At 50.4% G+C, this 23,014-nt stretch overlaps 3 protein-coding genes across 6 annotated transcripts; 2 read left to right on the top strand and 1 right to left on the bottom strand.

Annotated features, from left to right (window-relative positions):
* Positions 1-4,399: 4,399 nt before the first annotated feature.
* LOC119276711 (LEAF RUST 10 DISEASE-RESISTANCE LOCUS RECEPTOR-LIKE PROTEIN KINASE-like 2.1) lies at positions 4,400-19,163 on the top strand. 4 transcript variants are annotated; one of them, XM_037557843.1, is made up of 4 exons: positions 8,079-9,566; positions 17,593-17,625; positions 18,015-18,156; positions 18,238-19,163. In XM_037557843.1, the coding sequence occupies exons 1-4, from the start codon at positions 8,669-8,671 to the stop codon at positions 19,052-19,054; spliced, it is 1,890 nt and encodes a 629-aa protein (XP_037413740.1). In that variant the 5' UTR covers positions 8,079-8,668; the 3' UTR covers positions 19,055-19,163. The 4 variants fall into 4 exon arrangements, with proteins under 4 accessions (XP_037413741.1, XP_037413740.1, XP_037413737.1 ...); XM_037557844.1 differs by lacking the exon at positions 8,079-9,566 and adding an exon at positions 4,400-5,263 and having other exon boundaries at positions 18,015-19,163; XM_037557840.1 differs by having other exon boundaries at positions 18,015-19,163.
* A 94-nt stretch (positions 19,164-19,257) lies between these two features.
* On the top strand, positions 19,258-21,670 carry LOC119276710 (PR5-like receptor kinase). The gene is made up of 3 exons (XM_037557839.1): positions 19,258-20,274; positions 20,394-20,429; positions 20,580-21,670. Exons 1-3 carry the CDS (start codon positions 19,284-19,286, stop codon positions 21,632-21,634), a joined length of 2,082 nt encoding a protein of 693 aa, XP_037413736.1. The 5' UTR covers positions 19,258-19,283; the 3' UTR covers positions 21,635-21,670.
* Positions 21,671-21,940: 270 nt separating this feature from the next.
* LOC119276714 (non-specific lipid-transfer protein 2-like) lies at positions 21,941-22,998 on the bottom strand. Its single transcript, XM_037557848.1, has one exon. It carries the CDS (start codon positions 22,255-22,257, stop codon positions 21,967-21,969), a length of 291 nt encoding a protein of 96 aa, XP_037413745.1. The 5' UTR covers positions 22,258-22,998; the 3' UTR covers positions 21,941-21,966.
* Positions 22,999-23,014: the final 16 nt, after the last annotated feature.

Raw genomic sequence — 23,014 nt, 5'->3', positions numbered from 1 at the left:
TTGGAGAAGAGGTGACCCGGGTTGTGCTCAGAATAGACAGAGGGGAGGAAAGTGCGGCATGCATAAATGATACGGTTCTGGTACTTATTCCGAAGGTTTTGAATCCAACTCAACTTGCACAGTTTTGTCCTATTAGCCTTTGTAATGTTATTTATAAAATTGCTTCTAAGGTCGTTGCAAATAGGCTCAAGCAAATTCTTCCAGATATTATCTCTCGTGAGCAGTCAGCTTTTGTTCCCGACAGGCTAATTACAGATAATATAATATGTGCCTATGAGTGTCTACATTTCATGAAGCGGATCAAGGCCAAGTCCAACAGTTTCTGTGCACTGAAACTTGATATGATGAAAGCCTATGACAGGCTTGAATGGGACTATCTGCAGGCATGATGGAGAAATTGGGTTTTGCACAACCATGGGTTGACACAGTTATGAGTATGGTTCGGTCCGTATCTTTTTCATTCATGTTCAATGGAGAGAAGCTTGAGCATTTTATACCATCCAGAGGTATTCGGCAGGGAGATCCCATTTCCCCTTACCTTTTCTTAATTGCAGCAAAGGGCCTTTCGTGCCTGTTAAAATCCAGTTCTGAGTCATCGGATGTTGAGGGAATCAAGGTGACTCCTACAGCTCCGGTTGTGAATCATCTCCTTTTCGCCAATGATAGCCTGCTGCTTTTTAAGTCAAGTAATGAGGGTGCAATGGCGGTTTCAAGCCTGTTGGAGAAATATTGCAATGCATCGGGTCAGAGAATCAATCATGAGAAGTCATCTATCTTTTTTAGCAAGGGGTGCCCACAATAGAGAAGGGATAGTATCAAAAATATTCGGCATGTCCATAATGAGTCGCTAAGTGATAGATACTTAGGTATGCCCATGGATGTTGGACAATCCAAGATGGGAAATTTTAAATACCTAAGGGACAGAATATGGGAAAAGATAAGAGGATGGATGCAGAAGCTACTATCCGTTGCAGGAAAGCAGGTGTTAATAAAGTCGGTGGCCCAAGCTATACCAGTTTACTCAATGGCATGCTTCTGGCTACCGAGAGGACTGTGTGAGAACATAACCTCGATCATACGTCAGTTTTGGTGGGGGGGTAAGCAAGGGAAGCGGAAACCAACCTGGGTTTCTTGGGATGTGTTGACACACCCTAAACACTTGGGAGGCTTGGGTTTTCGAGATATGGAGATATTTAATCTGGCTTTGTTGGCTAGACAATCATGGAGGCTTCTGCAAGATCCCTCCTCTCTTAGTGTGCGACTTCTGAAAGCTGCTTACTACCCCCAAAGCTCGATCCTCAAAGCGGAGTTGGGCAATCATCCATCACAAATATGGAGAGCTATCATCGATGGACGGGATATTTTGAAGCAAGGGCTTATTCGTAGAATTGGCAATGGGGCTACGACGGACATCTGGGAGACCAACTGGATCCCCAGAACAGGCCCGATGAGGCCCATCACCTCGCTGGTTGCAAACCCTCCCACCCGGGTTGCTGAGTTAATTCATGTCACCACGGCCACTTGGAGGGAGCAGCTCATCCGTTCTGTCTTTGTATCTTTTGATGCAGATGCAATTCTAGCCATCCAACTATGCACGCGCAATATCGACGATTTTTGGGCCTGGAGCGGCGAACGCCGGGGTACTTTCTCAGTCAAATCAGCCTACCACATGGTGCTGAACACCAAATATCAGAGGGAGAATTGGATAGAAGAAAATGCTGGGATCTCAGAGTTGGCTTCGGAAGGAAAAGCATGGACGTCGTTGTGGCATACAAAGGTCCCATCGAAGTAGAAATTTTTTGCATGGCGTTTAGCCCAGCATTCAGTACCTACAGCCGACATTTTGCACCACCGTCACATGTCACAGTCTCCCCTATGTGCTCTGTGTGGAACCCCGGACTCGTGGAGGCATGCACTGTTGGACTGTACCATGTCAAGGTGCATTTGGGCACTATCGGATGAACACTCGGTGGAACAGATCAGTTTGAACACCGATGCAAATGCCAGACACTGGTTCTTCGCGATGCATGAGGCACTGTCACAACCAGAGTTTGTAAGACCGATCATAACACTCTGGGCTGTTTGGAGAGCGAGGAGGAAGGCAATATATGAAGATATTTTTACCAGCCCTATGTCCACTCACCAATTTATCAATGCTTATTTGGGTGATCTTCATGACATTGCAGCCCCAGTAAGGAATGCTCCTGTCCAGCCTGTTGTGAGGCCAACACAATGGCAACGCCCACCGGCGAGCCTGGCCAAAATCAATGTTGACGCAACAACTAGATGTACGCAGAGGAGGGGGGCGGTTGCTGCTCTTTGCCGGGACTATGATGGAAATTTCTTGGGGGCATCGGTGGTCAACTACGAAGGGATTGGGGATGCTGCAACACTAGAGGCGTTGGTTGTCAGGGAGGTTTTAGCACTCGCTTAGGATTTGAATGAACAAAGGATACATGTAGCTTCTGACTGCAAGGTGGTTGTGGACAACATCAAGCATCAAAGTATGACAAGTTACGGAGCGATTATACATGAAATCATAGAGTCTAGTAATACCTTTAGTATTTGTAATTTCGTCCAAAAAACAGTGATAACTAACAACGCGACTTTATCACCCTGTACTATAAAATGCACTCTGGCCCACACGCATCCCCATTACCGTCGTCGTCCGCAACGAATAACGGCTGATGCAAGGTCGGATCATCGTGCAACCGCGAGCGGCCGCGTGCTCCGTGGAGGATCGAAATTTCCACGTCCAGTCGACGCGCCTGTCGCCCCCAGCCTTAACACCCTCACTCGACTCTCACGCGTTACGATCGCGCCAGCTTAGTCGGCGCTCCTCCCCTACCTCCCCTTCTTGCTCATCCGCACCGCCGCGATGCCTCCCCTGCTCCTCCTCGCCGTCCTGCTCCTCTTCGCCGCGGCCAACGACTACCCATCCACCTGCGGCAATGCCACTTGCGGGGACCTGACCATCGCCTACCCGTTCTGGCTCAACTCGTCCTCGGCCTCCAGCTGCAGCTACCGCGGCCTCGGCCTTGCCTGCGAGGACAACACCACCCAGATCCTCCCCGCCCAGTCCCACCACCGGTACAGAGTATCGGGCATGGACTACGACATGCGCTCGGTCTTCCTCGTCGACGACGTCGAGGCCGAAGCCTTCAACACGGCCAGCTGCCCGTACCTCCACTTCAACTTCACCATCGACGCCGGCTCGGCACTGCAGCTCACGCCCTCGGACTCCAACGTCACCTTCTTCTACAACTGCAAGAAGAACGCCTCGTGGCCCTCCGTCGCGGAATTGATCGGTTGTCCAGATTACAACAAGAGTTCGTACGTGTCAACCGGCGATGATGGTTACACGGGTGAGGCCTACGAGTACGGGTGCGAGGCGGCGGGTGCCAGGCCCGCATCTACCATCGAGCAGTAGCTCGCGACACCGACATCGATGTCGCCGCGAAGGCTGCCGCCACTGCCGCCGTGTAGTGCGCGGCAGAGCCGACTCGTAGGTGGTTCACCCGGCGCTCGTGCCGGGGTCCGACGTGGTGTAAAGCGAGCAGGCGGCCGGAGCTCCCTTGTTTCCGTCTCATGCACAAGTGGTGTTTGTTGAAATGACAAAGAGAGAGAAAGGGAGTAAGAAGAAGGTTGACGATGACGTGTGGGTCCCACGTGTCATAACGGTTAACTTGACGGTCAAAATAAGCAGAGTTGACTTTGATGCAGGTCCCACATGTCATAAACAGGTTTAAAATCATAAAAACGGTCATCAACTCAAGTTGGTAGTTTTTGGTCACAAAATTAGTATTAATCTTGGAGTTTTCGGTCACTTTTCAAAATGTGGTAGTTCTGTGGGATGGATACGTGAAATGTGGTAGTTTTTGTCAATTACTCGATCTAAAATGTATAGTGCGTCGTTTTGGCCATATAATTTTGGATGTTGGTTAGCATAGGAAGTACCCAATTAGTTTATCAAGTTCACTGGAATACACTAAAGAAGGGATAAGGCAATCTTCTACCTAATTTAGCTTTTTTGGACACCAATTAAACAGAGTGACCGCCTTGGGATTGATTATTCGTTGTGTCAGTGGTCAAAAGGAGAAGTGGCAACAAGATAATAAGTCATTAATGTGTGCTAGATTTTGTTTCTCCCGTTGCAACCCACGGACACAATTACTAGTTATTCTTACGAACAACCGTTGTCAACAGCGATAACTAACAACGCGTCTTTATCATCCTGTACCGTAAAATGCATTCCGACCCTTCCCGCAGAAGAAAAAACATTGCATTCCGACCCACGACCATCCCTATCACCGGCGCGCGGTGCGGGCCCGTCGTCGTCCGCAATGATTAAAGGGTGATGCAAGGTCGAATCATCGTGCAACCGCGAGCTGCCGTCGAGGCTCGAAATTTCCACGTCCAGACTAGTCGTCTCCCCCAGCCCTCACTTGACGCTCACGCGCTACTCCTGCCAGTCCCAGTCCTCACCTCCCCTTGCCCATCCACACCGCCGCCATGCCTCCCCTGCTCCTCCTCCTCCTCGTCCCGCTCCTCTTCGCCGCGGCCAACGGCTACCCATCCACCTGCGTCAGCGCGACCTGCGGGGACCTGACCATCGCCTACCCGTTCTGGCTCAACTCGTCCTCGGCCTCCAGCTGCGGCTACCGCGGCCTCGGCCTTGCCTGCGAGGGCAACACCACCCTGATCCTTCCCGCCCAGTCCCACCACCGGTACAGAGTCGCGGACATCGACTACGACATGCGCTCGGTCTTCCTCGTCGACGACGCCGAGGCCCCCTTCAACACGACCGGCTGCCAGCACCTCCACTTCAACTTCACCACCGACGGCGGGCTGCAGCTCACGCAGTCGGACTCCAACATCACCTTCTTCTACAACTGCAAGAAGAACGCCTCATGGCCCTTCGCCGAGGAATTGATCGGCTGTCCGGACTACAACAAGAGTTCGTACGTGTCAACCGCCGATGATGGTTACACGGGTGAGGCCTACGAGTACGGGTGCGAGGCGGCGGTGGTGGCGCCGGTGCTGGACTCTCATAAGAAGGGCATGATGGATGTGCCTCGGGAGAGAAGATACGCTGAGGTGCTCAAGGGCGGGTTCGAGCTGAGGTACAGCCCGCACTCCGTGCAGTGCGGCGCATGCGAGCGCTCCGGCGGATGGTGCGGCTACCGGCAAAACCTGGCGCACGGCGGGGTGGGGTTCGTCTGCTACTGCGATGGCGAGCCCACGGCGGATCAGTGCGGTAGCGGTACGTACGTATGACTTTTCTATCGCTCACTATATAGTCATTACTTTTGTTTGAACGAGTCCGTGATGTGGGCGCGTGGACGTGATGACTGATGATCGAGCTCTTTGCACTTGCGCCACACATCTTGTGGTGTGGCGCAAACAAGAGGGCACTTACGGAGACGTACCAGTCTCCCTGCTGATTGATGCATCACCGGTACACGCCAGGCTATACACGGCCATATTCGTCAGAACCAAAAGCGTGCAGGATCTCAGAGCTAAAACAGTAAAAAAAAATTTGAAGCAAACAGTCTGGTTTGTGTACATGTAGCTTTTTTTTTTTAAACAAGCGTGTACGTGTAGCTTTGTCCGACGCCCATTCTGTCCAGCGCCTTGCCTTTTACTGTACTGATCCCCGGAGATTGGGTAGCTGCGTACCCGAACCCCGGGAAGTTATGCTCAACGCACCAACCACACCAGGCGCGCAGAACCCGGCCTCGAGCCAACCAGAGAAGAAACTGGCCATGTCTCTCCACTACCGCCGCATCATCGTCCTCCTCCTCGTCCTCTTCGCCGCAGCTTCCCGTGGCGATCCAGCCGGTGGCGCATACGACCGCCCGACGTGCCAGCTCGAGCCTTCCACCTGCGGCCATGTCAGCGTCCGGTACCCGTTCCATCTTTACAACGGAACAGATGAGGCAGTGCCGGAGCACTCGTCGCACTGCGGCTACCCCGACCTGGCCATCATCTGCGACGACGACAAGCCCGTCATACGCCTCGGGGGCCACGACTACACGGTCTCGGACATCGACTACACCAACCTCACCTTCTCCCTCGTCGACGCCGATGTCGGCGGCAACTGCACTTGCCCCATGGACCATGGTCGATCACAACGTCACCGTCCCGAAGCAGTTCCATCTGCCCACCTCCACCGTCGCTTACCTCTTCTTCTTCGTCAACTGCACCTTCCTGTAAGAGGCCGATTTCGCTCCCAAACCATTACGCAAGCCGCCGAGCATCCAGCCAGTCACCTGCGGGAGCTCTGGGCAAGAGCCTGCCATGTCCTTCGTACTGCCGGAACGCGAGATCCCTCCCAAGGACTGGTGGCAGGCATGCCGGTCAGTCTACACAGCCCCGGTGCTCAAGGACGCCCTCCCGGCCGACGCAAAGGACCCTGGATGGAGAGAGGGCGGGTACGCGAAGGCTCTCCGCGGCGGCTTCCAGGTGAGCACGGACCGGAGCTCCGGTCCGTGCAGCCTGTGCGAGCAATCCAGCGGCAAGTGCGGCTACAACCGCACCGGCGAGTTCTCAGGCTGCTTCTGCGCCAATGGCGTCCTGGTGGGCAACGACGGACGCAGTGAGATATCTGACACCACCGCGCCACTCCCCGCCGGTAAGCCGTTCTGATGGAACTGTCGCAACTCTTCTGGACAACTAAAAATCCGGACACACTCTGGCTAACTTCGCTTGGCAATTTTGAACTAAAACGCCGTCACCTATTTCGAGTATTACTTTGGAGTCAATTACACCATTGATGCTTAAACTTGGCTAGAAAAGTCACTTCAGTGCTAAAACTTGTGGCGTGCATTGAACGAGTGCCAGAACTTGGCTCGGACGTCCATATACGGTGCAAATCCTGGTCATATACGCACGCGGTGCTGACATGGCACTGTATATATCTACTCTGCCAACGTGGCAGTGATTCGGTCCCACTTGTCAGCTAGCAGTACGAATTATTAATATAATTGCCTGTGTGGCATCGGCTGGGTCCCACCTGTCAGACAAAAAATACAAACAACAGGAAAAAGTAAACATACTATATACACCGTCAAGGTTCGAACTTGTGAACTCGGCGTTACGAGCGAGGGCCAATAGCCAACCAGCCAAGTAAATTTCATTAACTAACAAAATGCGCATCCTTCTTATCTTTCCAGAATCAAACGGGCTACTTCCATTGCCGCCCATTTTGTACCCGTTATTTTCTTATAGAAATTTGTAAAACATATGTAAATTATGATAGTGTGTTACAAATACTATATACGTAAATAAAATATATTACATAATAAATATTCATATTAATTTAAAAATTATTCTGTCACATATGAAATATGCATATAATTAAATTATGAATTAAAAAACTTTAACAATTTGCATGTTTAATAAAAATATTAAAGTATTTTTTATTTTTTTATCTATCTAAATAAATTACCATATGAGTTTAAAAATATTCACTGTTTTAATAATATAATAATGTACTCCCTCCGTTCCTAAATATAAGTCTTTGTAGAGATTCCACTATGGACTACATACGAAGCAAAATGAATGAATCTACACTTAAATGCATCTACATACACCCGTATGTGATTCATAGTGGAATCTCTCCAAAGACTTATATTTAGGAACGGAGGAAGTAGTGCACAAAAGTGTTCAACCTTTAAGAATTTTTATGTTGCTTTAAAAAGTGTTCACATGTTTTTATAAAGTTAATGTGTTTTTATAAAGAACAATATTTTGTTTAATTAAAAATAAATATGAGCCTAGTGTGCGCACAAATTGCGGATCGTCAATTAAATTTTGTTACCTTTTAATAATTCATATTTTTTATGTTAAATGAATATGTTTTCAAATAATATGTGATTATTTTAATGTATGCTAGTTCCTTATTCTTTGGATAACAATTTCAATGTAGGATGTTTGGTTGAAAGGATATAAAACATATGTATGCACTGATATTAAAATATCAAAATTTATTGGTCATGTAGCTCTTAGAAAAAGAGTTATTTGTCTTGTTGGGTAGCTATGCGCACTGGGAAAGTTTTGTTATGGTTCGAACGGCCGCTACTTACTTTTCCTTTGGATTAAACATATGAAGGCTCTGCGTCCAGTTATGATAACTAAGGTCGTTTGCCCAGTCGGCTAGACTTGAGTGCATGTAAGGCCAAGGTTGCTGGTTCGAAACAGGAGAACACAGTATTTTTTTTTCTTGTTAATATTATATACGCTCTTTGACTCACAGGTGTGACCCAATCACTGCCACGTGGGCAAAGTATAGATGTACAAAGCCATGTCAGCGCCGCGCGCGTATACGAGCGAGATTTGCACCGTATGTGCACGCGCCAACCAAGTTTTAGCACCCGTTCAATGTATGCCGCAAGTTTTAGCACTAAAGTGATTTTTCATGTCAAGTTTAAGTACCGGTGGTGTAATTGACTCATTACTTTGCATTTCATAACTGAATCCATAGGCTCAAAGCTGGCTTTTTTATCGAATCATGCACAGAGCTGCATGCGATAATTAGATAGGAGTAGAAAGAAAAGTCCACGCCAGGTCTATATACGGCCACATTCGTCATAACCAAACGCGTGCATAATCAGAGTTTAAACAGTCAGATTTGTCTGTCTCCTGACTCTCGTCTCGCCATTCGCCAATGGCTCGCCTACCACCACACTTGCTCGTCCTCCTCTTCCTCGCCGTCCATGTCTTCGTCGCCTGCCATGGCTCCCCTCTTCCGCCATCTAGTGCCTACAATGATTCTGTGTGCTGGGAGTCGTTCAGGTGTGGCGGCGTTGACATAAGATATCCATTCTATCTGTCAAACGCGACTCAAGCAACACCCGATTACACATCCCAGTACGCATGCGGGTACACCGATTTGAAGATCTTCTGCCAAGGCGAGGGGGCAACCGCGATCCCAATCCTTCAGCTCGGCCAAGACGCGTTACACAACTACACCGTTCGGAACATCATCTACGAAAATCACGCCATCATTCTCAGGGACACTGAAGCCCTCATTAGCGGCGGCAAGTGCCCCACGGTCGCCCACAACGTGACATTCGACAGGGAGTGGCTGAACTACACCGAGTCCTTGGAGGAGCTCACCTTCTTCTTCGGCTGCCACTCCCCGGAGAGCGATCACCCGGCTCCGCTAGAGAAGTTCGAGATCGACTGCAAAGGGTTCAATCCGCCTCCAGGCAGTGGAGACGGTGTTTCCTTCGTCTTCACCTCCGAGGAAGGCAACGTTTCTCGGGAGCACGAACTGGTTGAGTACTGCAGGCAGAAGGTCATCGCGCCGGTACTCCAGGAATATGCTCTGAGAAGTGATCCGCCCGTGTTGTTGCCGAAGGATTACGGTGCCGTGCTTGGGCAGGGCTTCGAGTTGGAATGGAAGCAGAGCAAGGATCAGCAATGCGACCTGTGCGAGAAATCTTATGAACGCTGCGCCTACAGCGAGAAGAAGGAATTCCTTGCTTGCTTGTGCTCCGGCGGGTACTGCGGCAGCAGCAGCGGCGCCACCACTGCGTATCCGAATCCAAACCCTCCATCAGGTAAATCCTTCACAACTGGTCCTTCAATTTTATTCCATCTGAAAGCAAACGGCCAATAGCATCCCTCGCTTGCCAATTGCCGTTTCGCCGGAAGACAAACCTAATTGTCTACATCAATTAAAGTTGTGCAAAACTTATCTTGTCTACAAACACAACGTTTTTTTAGTTGTTAAATAAGTTGTGATACGTCAGTAACAGGAGGCTAGCAGTGGCTCTTGAGCCTTTGAAGCTGTGGTTCGGCCCCCTAAAAAAACTGTGGTTCGACTGGTTTGTTTTGGAGTTTTGAACCTGGGCTCGTTTATGATTTCCGTCGGGGACACCCTTTTCAGAAAGAAAATTTGTCTCAAAAAAATGAAAGAAAATAAAAACTGTAAAAAAACACCAATTAAAAGCTCATTTGCCGCATCCTGCTCTCGGCACTTATTTTCAAATCTTGTTTTAGCATGCTAAGGTTAGTCGGAGTGTGTCGCTTATATGTATGCACTTGGCAAATCCAAAATACGTAGATAATTTTCATTGGGAATGGAAGGAAATGCCAGTCTCAGGAAATTATTATGTGGGTGTAAATCAGTCAAATTATCCCTCGCAAAAAAAAATCAGTCAAATTATACACGCGCACTAGTCTCAACTCTCAACAGAACAAACTCGAGAGATAGAGATGGTAGACGACTGACTAGTCTGGCGCAGAGATACGGATGACCGGCAAGATCATGCCCATTCTTCCCCGAAACTTCTATCCAGGACCAAGAGCCCTCGCAACATGTGAACGAAGGCATGGGGGTAGGCAGCAAACCACCAGTTTAAACTTTAAAGATCAAAGCAAAGAATGGAACACTACTGCTGACTTAGCTAGCTAGCCAAGCAGACATGCCTCTCTTGCTAAGCCACCACCACCTGCTGCTGCTTCTCCTCTTGGTTGCCGTTGCCGCCTCCCATGGCGATTCATCTGATGATGGTGCTTACGACCTCTCCATGTGCCTGAATCAAAATTACACCTGCGGAGGCGTGAACATCACCTACCCGTTCTATCTCGCCGGGGAGACAAAAGATGTCAAGGGCAACGCCAACTCCTACTGCGGCTACCCTGGCCTGGGGATCCTCTGCGACGACGAGAAGCCCATCCTGCAGCTCAACGGCGCCGCCAACTACACGGTGACGAGCTTCGACGACGCGCTCGCAACGCTCACTCTAGCCGATCCGGAAGTCGAAGACGGCAAGCCCTGCCCGAGACCAAGAATCAACCGCAACATCACTTTTCAAGAGGGATCGCTGCTGTTCTTTCCTGACAGCGCGGTCGATTACCTTATCTTCTTCATCGGCTGCAACTTCAACTTTACCTTCTACAAACCGAGTAGCATCTACCCGATCAGCTGCGAAAGCTTTGACGATGGTCCTGGTCCTGGGCTATCGTTTGTGCTTCCGGATGATGCAGTGCCCGCCGGCAACTGGGTGCAAGCGTGCAACCAAGTCATACAATTGCCTGTGCACAAATACGGCGAGATCAACCTTACTGACCCTGGATGGACAAACGGGAGTAGATATGCCAGTGTTCTTCGTCAGGAATTCCAGCTGGGATGGAACGAGAGCGCGAAGCCCCCAGCATGTACCCAGTGCGAGGGATCCAATTCCAGGGCAAGGTGTGGTCACAGCCGGACCGGGGATTTCATCGGCTGCTTGTGCCCTGACGGCCGAGTACACTCCGATAATAATTGCAATAAAGCCCGTAAGTTCTTTGAATATGAAGCTTTCTCTTTCTAAGAAGGGTCTGTCTAGGACACATCTAGATGTGACATAGTATCAGATATGGTATCAACATGGTATCAGATACTAGGTTAGCCCCTTCCCCCTGCACGCCGCAACTCCGTGCGCCCCTTCCCTAGTCCGGCCGCCCCCGTCTCCGGCCATCTCCGACCATCTCCGGCCGTCACCCGTCCGGCCTGGACGACGCCCCGGTCCCCAGGCGCTGGACTCCTCGTCCCCGCTCCTTCCAGCGCCGCTCTACTTCAGGCCCGGCCGCCCCCGACCTCTCCTCCTCGCCTACGCTAGCCGCGCACCATCCGCGCCCCACGCCGCGCGCCTCCTCCTCAACGGCGCCACCCCGCTCCTCCTCTGCTTCGGTCGCGTGCGAGGCTGCTTCTCCTCTGCTTCGGTCGCGTGCGGGAGCCCCTGGCCCTCGAGCGCTGCCGCCCCATCTTCAGATCGGGCCTCGCTCGATCCAGATCGGGCCTCTCCGATCTCGCGAGCGCTGCCTGTTCCTGCCCCGGATCGGGCCCTGCTTGATCCCCCGCTCGCTCTCTGGCCTCGCGAGCGGTTGTGCCTGCTCCAGATCGGGCCTACAGTAGCAGTTGACTCCAAAAAAAAAAGAGAGAGAAAGAAAGGCAGCAACTTCCTCATGTCTTCTTCGGGTTATATTGTTGTTCCTCGGTGCTCAGTGATCTTCGATGGCACCAACTATGCTGAGTTTGTGGGTTTCATGCGCATCCATATGCGGGGTCTCCTTCTGTGGGGTGTTATCTCTGGCGAGGTTCCCTGTCCGCCCTGCCCGGTTGCTCCAGTGGCTCCTGTTCCACCGGTTCCGCCGGTGCTTGCTAATGATGCTTCTCAGGCTGATCGGGATGCAGCCAAGGCTCTTGATGATGCGGCAGTTGATGCTTATGATCAACAGGTATCTGCATATTCGGATGCTCTTTCTGTCTACCGGGATGATCTGTCTGCTTATACTCAGTGGTGCAATGATGATGCTCGAGCTGCTGCAGTTCTTACTGCAAGTGTCCTACCTCAGTTTGCTTCGGAGTTCATGGGCCTCGGCACTATTGCAGCGATGTGGTCCTATCTTTGTCAGCGCTATCAGCCCTCTAGTGATGCTCTATACCTCTCTGTGGTGCGTCAGGAGCATGCTCTTCAGTAGGGTGACTCGTCTGTGGATGAGTTCTATTCCCAGTGCTCTGCCATCTGGCGTCAGCTTGACTCACTGAGGACAGTTGTTTGTGGCACTTGTTGTTGTTGCCAGACTACGAGGTCTGACTTGGAGTTTCAGAGGGTCCATGAGTTCTTATCTCGTCTCCGCTCTGAGTTTGAACCTCGCCGTGCTCACTTGCTTGCTCGTGGTCGTGTTCCTATCTCAGAGATACTTGCGGAGCTTCGTGCCGAGGAGACCCGTCTTCGCTCTGCTGGGCTGCTTCTGGTTCCGTCAGTTTTGGTTTCTCGGGCTCCTGTGTCGTCTGCTCGCCTCACTGCTCCGCCGCTCCTGCCCACTCCTTCAGGGGGGGTGAGCCGTCCTCCTTATGCTGAGAAGGGCACGTCGCGCCGTGACACCGTCTGTGGTTACTGCTCCCGGCCAGGTCACCCAGAGTCTGATTGTCGCCAGCAGAAGCGAGACCAGAGGCGCTCCTCCTCCAGCGGGCCTCCTGTGTCTTCCTCGGCTCCGTCACTCACTGACCAGGACATTGTTCGCCTCAAGCGTCTTCTTGCTTCCTCAGGCTCCTCGTCAACTGGCTCTGCTGCTGCTGTGACTGCATCCTCCTCCTCATCATCACAGGCACCTACACAGTCAGGTACATCTTCGTGGGTTCTGGATTCTGGAGCCTCCTTTCATATGACTTCTGATTCTTCCGCGTTGTCTTCTCTCCGACCTCTTGATTCGCCTGTTAATGTTTTTACTGCTGATGGCACATCTCTTCCTGTTGCTAGTCGTGGTATTCTTTCCACTCCATCCTTTTCTGTTCCAAGTGTTTCACATGTTCCTCGCCTTACCATGAATCTTTTTTCCGCTGCCCAACTTACTGATTCTGGTTGTCGGGTCATTCTTGACACCGACTCTTGTTCCATTCAGGATCATCGCGCCAAGGCTTTGGTTGGTGCTGGCCCTCGGCGCCGTGAGTCAGAGGGCCTTTGGGAGGTTGACTGGCTTTGTGTTCCTTCCGCTGCCATCACTTCTGCCAGCTCTCATGCTCTTGCCGCCTCTTCGTCTGCGTCCTTCCAGCAGTGGCATCATCGCCTTGGTCACATCTGTGGCTCTCGCTTGTCTTCTTTAGTTCGTCAGGGCCTCTTAGGGTCTGTATCTGGAGATGTCTCCTTACATTGTAATGGTTGCAGACTTGGCAAACAGACTCAGTTACCTTATCCTACCAGTGAGTCTGTATCTCAGCGTCCTTTTGACTTAGTTCATTCTGATGTCTGGGGTCCTGCTCCCTTTGATTCGAAAGGTGATCATCGCTATTATGTTTTGTTTATTGATGATTTCTCTCGCTACACTTGGCTCTACTTCATGAAATCTCGTAGCGAGGTTCTCCCTATATACAAACGTTTTGCTGCCATGGTTCGCACCCAGTTTGCCACGCCCATTCGCACTTTTCGTGCTGACTCCGCTGGAGAGTATATCTCTCAGCTGTTGCGTGGTTTTCTCGCGGAACAGGGTACTCTTGCCCAGTTCTCGTATCCTGGTGCTCATGCTCAGAATGGCGTTGCCAAACGAAAGCATCGTCATTTGCTTGAGACGACTCGTGCGTTGATGATTGTTGCTTCCCTCCCACCCCATTTTTGGGCTGAGGCTGTTTCTGCATCCACCTTTCTCATCAACATTCAGCCCTCGTCTGCTCTGCAGGGTGGTATTCCTATGGAGTGTCTCACTGGTCGCTCTCCTGACTACTCTGCTCTTCGTATGTTTGGCTGCGTGTGCTATGTGCTTCTTGCCCCCCGAGAACGCACCAAACTGGCTGCTCAGTCGGTTGAGTGTGTTTTCCTTGGCTACAGTGATGAGCACAAGGGATATCGATGTTGGGATCCTGTGGGTCGTCGCTTGCGCATCTCGCGTGATGTGACTTTTGACGAGTCTCGTTCTTACTACCCACGTTCTTCCTCCTCGAGTTTCTCGGTGGACAACCTTTCTTTCCTTCTCCTTCCCGATACACCCTGCTATGTGCCTCATATGTCACCTCTTCCTCTGGCACCTCTCCTCCCTTCTCCCTCACCACCGACCCCATCCTCTCCATCCTCCTCCTCTACCTCTCCACCATCATCTCCAGTCCGTCGCCCTCTCTCACCGTTTCCTCTCCACTATACTCGTCGCCCTCCTACTGAGGATGTCTCCCCTGATGAGCCTTCCACCTCTGGTGCTTCTCCCTTCACATCTCCCCCGGTTCATAATCTCCGTGCTTGGCCTCGCCCCCCGCCTGATCGCTACTCCCCTGATCGGTACGGTCTCTCTGCCATTGCTGAGCCCACTTCCTATCGGACTGCAATGACTCAGCCTGAGTGGCAGCTTGCGATGGCCGAAGAGCTTGCTGCCCTTGAGCGCTCTGGCACTTGGGATCTGGTTCCCCTCCCTTTCGGAGTTCGTCCCATCACCTGCAAGTGGGTCTACAAAGTTAAGACTCGCTCCGATGGTTCTCTTGAACGCTACAAAGCTCGTCTTGTAGCCCGTGGTTTCCAACAGGAGCAGGGACGCGATTATGATGAGACATTCACTCCTGTGGCCCACATGACCACTGTTCGCACTCTTCTTGCAGTGGCTTCTTTTCGTCAGTGGTCTATCTCTCAACTTGATGTCCAGAACGCCTTTCTCAATGGTGAGTTGCGTGAGGAGGTTTATATGCAGCCACCACCGGGGTACTATGCTCCTGATGGTATGGTCTGTAGGCTTCGCCGCTCCCTCTACGGTCTTAAACAGGCCCCTCGTGCCTGGTTTGAGCGCTTCGCCTCTGTGGTTACTGCCGCTGGTTTCTGCCCAGTGACCATGACCCTGCGCTATTTGTCCACACGTCTTCTCGTGGTCGGACTCTTCTCCTTCTCTATGTTGATGACATGATCATTACTGGTGACGACTCTGAGTACATTGCCTTTGTTAAGGCTCGTCTTCGCGACCAGTTCCTCATGACTGATCTTGGTCCTCTTCGCTATTTTCTTGGGATTGAGATCTCCTCGACCTCTGATGGCTTCTACATCTCCCAAGAAAAATATATTCAGGATCTTCTTGCTCGCGCTGCTCTTGGTGATGAGCGCACAGTTGTGACTCCTATGGAGCTCAACTTTCAGCTTCGTGCCTTTGATGGTGACCCTCTTCCTAATCCCACTCGCTATCGCCACCTCGTTGGCAGCCTTGTCTATCTGGCTGTTACACGCCCTGACATCTCCTATCCTGTCCACATCCTGAGTCAGTTTGTTTCAGCCCCCACCTCTGTCCACTATAGTCACCTCCTCCGTGTTCTACGATATCTTCGTGGCACGATCTCTCAGCGCCTTTTCTTTCCCCGCTCCAGCTCTCTTGAGCTCTAGGCCTACTCTGATGCTACCTGGGCTAGTGATCCCTCTGATCGACGCTCGCTGTCTGCTTACTGTGTCTTCCTTGGTGGCTCTCTTATTGCCTGGAAGACAAAGAAGCAGACTGCAGTTTCTCGCTCGAGTACAGAGGCTGAGTTGCGAGCCATGGCTATGTTGACGGCTGAGGTGATCTGGTTACGGTGGTTACTTGAGGATTTTGGTGTGTCTGCTACTACCTCAACTCCTCTCCTGTCTGACAGCACAGGTGCTATCAGTATTGCGCGTGACCCGGTGAAGCATGAGCTTACCAAGCACATCGGTGTGGATGCCCACTTTGTGCGTGCTGCTGTGCAGGATCAGACTCTTGCTCTTCACTATGTGCCCTCGGAGTTACAGTTGACTGACTTCTTCACGAAGGCCCAAACTCGGGCACAACATGGGTTTTTCCTCTCCAAACTCAGTGTTGTTGATCCACCATGAGTTTGAGGGGGGGTGTTAGATGTGTATAGTTCATTATGTACATCCCTATTGTATAAGGGGTCTTTCCGCACTTTACCAACATCTGTATATGTACTGGCCATTTGTCCTCAGTAAAGCTCAGTTGCCATTTCTCCAACAGATCATATATATCAAAAAATATATAAACATCTAAAACATCAAATATATATAGTATGCAAATTTATTTTGTGATATATCTAATGGAACTAATTTGGTGTTGTAGATATTGCTATATTTTTCAATAGACTTGATCAAACTTAAAATGTTGGAGTTAAGATAAACCTAGAACTTTTAAGTATTTTGAAATGGAGGAAATATATTTCATTGATCAAACTGATTATAAATAGTACACATGTGGTTACCGATGGACCTCCTCAACCTCTCTCCAACGGACATGGCACCAGCCTCGGCTACAGAGGTACCAATGGTGGCGTTTACAGCCTCCTCCTCGGCATCAGCCTCGGGAAGGGTGTGTTTTGTGAGCTCCCAAAAATCTTTTGGGATTTAGACATGTGTTTGGGATGGGTTAGATGGGCTCAACTCCCCAAAATTGCAGTTTTTTGGGGGAGTTCACGAAATTATTGGGGATGGATTAGAGTTGATCGTATTGTCTTTGGGCATCGTTTTTGGATGATTAGTACTGAGAAAAAAATCAAAAGTGCATCATCGCCATTTTCTCATGTGCAAAAATAATTACTGCCTCCGATCCGAATTAATTGACGCAGCCTCTGTACAACCTTTATACAATATTGAATAAAGGCTGAGTCAATTAATGTGGATCGGAGGGAGTAAATCATTTTCTCACTTGGCAATATTCACTTACACATTGACATTAGTATCTGCACTGAAATGCAGAGGACATGTGGTATGTGGACAATTAACAGTTACACCATTTTGATCTCAAAAAAATCCATCACCATTGATCCTAAAATTGTTAAGAGACTTCACCATAGGTCCAGACTTTATGGCTAGGAAGTAAGATCAACTTCAAGTGACAATTTTTCTTTTCTTTTGGAAACTAAAGAAATGACTGTTACATAGAAATGTTAAAACTATCTCTGTCAAAGTTTGTACATAGAAATGATGATCATTTTTATTCTTGGGAAATGAGGACTAGTTGTTCCTGCAATAAAATTACTAATAATGTTACCTTCCTTTCAAATTCGTATGGTAAACTAATTGTTGTATCAGTTGTGAAGTGTGAAGTTTATATTTTGTAAATAAATGCATCTTCCATCTACTCATAGGAACTCATGTTCAAATTTTGCAGGTCGTCAATACTCGAAGAAAAGAATGACAATATGTAAGAAATATCTCTCAACCACATGATAAATTGTTTTGCATATTGCATCTGTAACAAACCCTGCTTCATATGTATGTACTAAGCAACCGTGTCCAGTTTATCTGAAAAGTGGCACTAGTTCATGACATGCAGACTAATTCAGAGTTTATGATGCAAATATAATATACCTAGACTTTTAGAATATACACTACAGTAGGTTTGTCAACAATGGCCTTCAATAACTCGAGGTTCTCTGTACTGCGTGACACTAGATATTGTGTTCTTCTATAGTTGCACTGATTTTATGCCTCTACTGTGATGCAGTAAACAGAATGCAAATAAACCAGGTTTTAACTAGAAGATCGTCTAAGTTGCTTCCCCTTTTGATGGCTTTCTCCCTCCAAATGCAGATACAATAGCAGGCAGCTCAATGTGCCTACTCTTCTTTGCATTCTGGTTGGGCTACAAGAAGTACAAATCCAAAGGGAAATCAAAGGAGACAGCAAGGATTGAGTCCTTCCTACAAAAGAATGGAACGGTCCATCCGAAAAGGTACACTTATGCACAAGTGAAAAGAATGACGAGATCTTTTGCTGAAAAGCTAGGTCAAGGTGGATTTGGTGCTGTTTACAGAGGCGACCTCTCTGATGGTCATCAGATAGCAGTCAAGATGCTAAAGGACTTCAAGACTGATGGCGAGGATTTCATCAATGAGTTAGCTAGCATTAGCAGAACTTCTCATGTCAACGTTGTTACTCTCTTAGGATTTTGCTTGGAAGGATCCAAAAGGGCACTAATTTATGACTACATGCCTAATGGTTCGCTTGAAAGGTATGCTTTCAAAGATGGCTCTCAAGGTGGAAATACTTTAGGTTGGGAGAAATTATTTGAAATAGCAGTGGGAATCGCTCGAGGACTCGAATATCTGCACAGAGGATGCAATACTCGCATTGTGCATTTTGATATCAAGCCCCACAACATTCTGTTGGATCAAAACTTCTGTCCAAAGATCTCTGATTTTGGACTGGCCAAGCTGTGCCTCAATAAAGAAAGTGTCATTTCCATTGGTGGTGCAAGAGGAACAATCGGCTATATTGCCCCGGAGGTTTATTCGAAGCAATTTGGAGCAGTAAGTAGCAAGTCTGATGTGTACAGCTATGGAATGATGGTTCTTGAGATGGTTGGGGCAAGGGACAAGAATATCAGTCCAAATACTGAATCTAGCAGCCAATATTTCCCGCAATGGATTTATGAACACTTGGACGAATATTGTATTAGTGCTTCTGAGATTAATGGAGAGATCACCGAGGTTGTAAGGAAGATGATAGTGGTTGGGCTGTGGTGCATTCAGTTAAGTTCTGCAGATCGTCCAACAATGACTAAAGTCGTCGAGATGCTTGAGGGGAGCACAACCGGCCTTGAATTGCCACCAAAAGTGCTCTTGAGTTGATAGGGTTTATATTGTTCTCGCACACTTGATCCAGTGTTGCATAATCTGTAAAACAGTTTGAATACTTCATATGTCCGCTGCGATTGGGACAAACAGAGCAGCTTCCATATGTCCGCTGGTCTCCTGATTATTCCATGCACAGGAGATAACACGACAATCCTGTCATTTGCAGCATCCCTATTCTTTATCCTAAAATAACCACACCATTCCTTCCACGTATGCTTGCTGGATGTATGTCGTATATATAAGCACACGCCACAAAAGACATTCGCCATCGTTAACAATGCCCGGGAAGCCCTGCACTCTCACGATCTTGCTCTTGGCGGCGTCCGCCCTCGCCGCGGCGGCGGCGGCGGAGTCCGCCAACATCGCCATCTACTGGGGTCAGAACGCCACCGAGGGCACGCTCAGGGACACATGCGGCACCGGGCTCTACGCGTACGTCAACCTCGCGTTCCTCTCCATCTTCGGCGCCGGCCGTGCTCCGGTCCTCAACCTCGCTGACCACTGCGACCCCCCTTCGGGGACTTGCGCGTCTCTCGCCGCTGACATCGCGTCATGCCAGTCCGCCGGCGTGAAGGTGCTGCTCAGCATGGGCGGCGGCGCGCTCGGGTACAACCTGTCCTCGCCCTCCGACGCGCAGGACGTGGCAACCTACCTATGGGACAACTTCCTCGGCGGCACCGTCGCCGGCGCCGCCGCGCCCCGCCCGCTCGGCGACGCGGTGCTGGACGGTGTCGACTTCGACATAGAGGCCCCGTCTCTGTACTACGACGACCTCGCCAGGAGCCTGACGTCGCTGTACAAGGGCGACACCGGCGGCAAGAAGTACATGCTCACCGCGGCGCCGCAGTGCCCGTTCCCGGACACGTCTCTCAAGACCGCGCTCGCCACGGGGCTGTTCGACCGCGTGTGGGTGCAGTTCTACAACAACCCGCCGTGCCAGTTCGCGCACGGAGACGCGGGCACGCTGCAGAGCGCGTGGGGGCAGTGGACGGCGGCTCTGCCGTCGGCGAGCGTATACCTCGGCCTGCCGGCGTCGCGGGATGCCGCCAGCAGCGGGTTCGTCGACGCGGACACGCTCGTGTCGCAGGTGCTGCCGCTGGTGGAAGGCGCGCCCAATTACGGCGGGGTCATGCTGTGGAGCCGCTCCTACGACAAGGACTCCGGCTTTAGCGTCAAGCTGCAGAGCAACTTGCAAAACCAGAACAAAAACACAGGTAGTACCTTCTGCTTTCAGGCTTACACCGATCTGATAACAATTTTTTCAATTGAGAATTGTTTTGCCGTCGTTTATTCTAAATTTTATGAGCTAATGTTTTGTTTGACAAAATTACAGGGAACGGCGCATCGTCAGATTACAAAAGGAGAATATGTAAGTTGTTACTTTTTTTTTCTGACTATGTTTCCTTACCCCATAGAGTGACAGTACATACATAGACTAGCTCAAGAGTTTGCAAGTTGGTGATTTCCTTGCCATTTCATTTCAATGCATTGCATTTTAAACCCCCTGTTGTTTATACAGATATAATAGTAGGAGTCATTGGTGGCATCTTCCTGCTGCTCCTGCTTCTTACCACTTGTTTCATCTGCCATAAGAAATACCGTGGCTTGTCGCCTCCTGTGGAGGGATCGACCACCCCTCCAAGCAAAGAGCCATCTGAGCCAAAACTGGGAGCTCATCATCCAAAAAGATACACTTATTCTGAAGTGGAAAGGATGACAAAGACCTTTGCTCACAGGCTCGGCCAAGGCAGCCATGGCGATGTCTACAGAGGCAACCTCCGCGATGCGCGGCAGATCACAGTGAAGGTGCTGAAGAACTGCAAAGGCGGCAGCAAGGACTTCGTGAAGGAGGTCGAGAGCATCGGCGCAATATCTCACGCCAACGTCGCTCCTCTGCTAGGGTTTTGCTTGCAGGGGCCAACGAGGGCCCTGATATACGAGTACATGCCCAACGGCTCCCTGGAAAGCTATGCTCTCAGCAGCGACGATTCCGTAGATGAGAACTACTCGCTATGGCTGTACTGGGAGAAACTGTTCGACATCGCCATCGGTGTGGCGCGAGGTCTTGACCATCTCCACGGCGATGAGAGTGCTAACGGCATGCACATCAGCATCAAACCCCGGAACATTCTGCTGGATCAGGAGCTATGCCCCAAGATATCTGATGTTGGTGTGGCAAACCTATGCGAAACATCTACTCGTGGTGTGAGGGAGAGAGATGACTACGACGCACCTGAGGTGGTGTCCAGGAGATTCGGACCGATCACTAGCAAGTCCGACGTGTACAGCTACGGCGTGATGGTCCTGGAGATGGTCAGGGCAAAGAGACACGTCAAGGTTGGTGCTGACACGACCAGCAAGTATTTCGCCCAGTGGCTCTACGAGCACCTGGATGAGTTCTGCAACAGCGTTTCGGACGTCAACGGCGACACCAGAGAGCTTGTGAGGAAGATGATCATAGTCGGGCTGTGGTGCTCTCAGACCGCGCCGGCGAGTCGGCCGTCGATGAGCGCAGTCGTCGAGATGCTGGAGAGAAGCAGCGCGGAGCTGGAATTGCCGAGAAGAACCTCATGAAGCGTAAAAGACATAGGTGTACTTGTAAATGCTGTTCAGGGGACTGCGGCTGCTTCTGGATTTTTGTCGTGTAATAAATTTCAGGAGAGCACATGAGCATTTCGCTTCGTTGTTGTCAGAATAGGACTTGTTTCAGTGTCAGATAACTTGATCTTGCAACCATATGTTGAAAACAAACAAACAGTAAGACACGATCACCACACGCACATTTGATGGCATGACACACAAAGCACTGCTAATAGCTAGCATGTCAGAAACGGAGACGGCCAAGACGAACACAGCATAATAGCAGGCGCTAACACAACCACGCCGCGCGTGTATTCCTAGCTAGCCTAGCACATAGGAACCCGCACGCGACACGCAGCCGCGACCTCCTTGCTGGTCTGGGAGTTGATGTATTTGCCCAGGTAGGGGTCCCTGGCGTACGTGCACAGGCACCGCCTCTGCTCCCGGAGCCTGGCGCAGCACGCGCTGGACGGGGGCGCGCTCCAGAGGATCACCGGGGCGCACGGCCGCAGCGCCCATGGGTCGCACTCCGAGCGCGCTGCCATGGACGCCCCGCGCACCACCGCACCGGACGCGGCGAGCATGGCTACGAGGAACAGCACCGCGCAGGGCTTCATGGCTTCTTTGCAGTGGACTCTGTCTGGTTTTGGGAGCACAAGAGAGGGTTGGCATACTATTTGTAGCAAGAGAACAGCTCACCCGGCACCCGCGCCATGCTCTATCTGGAACCGTGCTGCGAAAACTTACTAAAAGCTTTTGCATTGCACGGTTGCGTAAACGGTAGAGCACGGGCATTCCCATGAGTGCTTGGGACTCCGGCACTGCTCCGGAGCTCGGGTAGCGTGAAGCACGCTGCTGCTGCTGCGTAGCAAGACATGTCCAAGGTTTGCTGTGCAGATTACGTTTGCTAATTGAAGTGGGGTGACCGCGGAGCACACCGATAAAAGTGTCTGGTCTATAAACACTCAACCAAGCGTTGATAACACAGGTGTTGAACAGATTTTCCGACGTTGAGCAATGGCGAAATGGCGATGGTTGTTTCTGGGGTAAGGAGGCTAAGAAGCAACACGGCTGCCGGCTGGGACGAGCACCGTGAGAAATGCGGAGTAAGAAAGACGGCATCTTCATCACCGGGTCACAAAAGCTCTCCACTTGAGTAGGAGACAGCGAGTGCAGTCGCGAGTTCACATTGATGCGTGTCACGGCCACAACCCCATTGATGTTGACAGAATATCAAGATGCAGTTCCGGCAAGCTTCTGGCATAAACTACTGGCAAACAGCTAAACTTGCTTCTAGTCTGGGCTCTGACGAAGAAAACATCTGGTTCAAGGAAACCCTTGCCCTGCATCCGTTTATTCCCCTCCCTCAATGGC

This window comes from Triticum dicoccoides, chromosome 3B (genome assembly GCF_002162155.2).
Source record: "Triticum dicoccoides isolate Atlit2015 ecotype Zavitan chromosome 3B, WEW_v2.0, whole genome shotgun sequence".
NCBI lineage: Eukaryota > Viridiplantae > Streptophyta > Magnoliopsida > Poales > Poaceae > Triticum > Triticum dicoccoides.
This window is presented reverse-complemented; position numbering and strand designations above follow the sequence as displayed.

What these genes read in the sequence shown, in the direction of transcription:
- LOC119276714 (XM_037557848.1), bottom strand. Translation starts at nt 22,257, where the DNA reads ATGAAGCCCTGCGCGGTGCTGTTCCTCGTAGCCATGCTCGCCGCGTCC.
- LOC119276710 (XM_037557839.1), top strand. Translation starts at nt 19,284, where the DNA reads ATGTATGTCGTATATATAAGCACACGCCACAAAAGACATTCGCCATCG. An exon ending in AAACCAGAACAAAAACACAG is followed by an intron (nt 20,275 to 20,393) that starts GTAGTACCTTCT and finishes ACAAAATTACAG; the next exon opens with GGAACGGCGCATCGTCAGAT. An exon ending in AGATTACAAAAGGAGAATAT is followed by an intron (nt 20,430 to 20,579) that starts GTAAGTTGTTAC and finishes TTGTTTATACAG; the next exon opens with ATATAATAGTAGGAGTCATT.
- LOC119276711 (XM_037557840.1), top strand. Translation starts at nt 8,669, where the DNA reads ATGGCTCGCCTACCACCACACTTGCTCGTCCTCCTCTTCCTCGCCGTC. An exon ending in GAATCCAAACCCTCCATCAG is followed by an intron (nt 9,567 to 17,592) that starts GTAAATCCTTCA and finishes CAAATTTTGCAG; the next exon opens with GTCGTCAATACTCGAAGAAA. An exon ending in GAAGAAAAGAATGACAATAT is followed by an intron (nt 17,626 to 18,014) that starts GTAAGAAATATC and finishes CTCCAAATGCAG; the next exon opens with ATACAATAGCAGGCAGCTCA.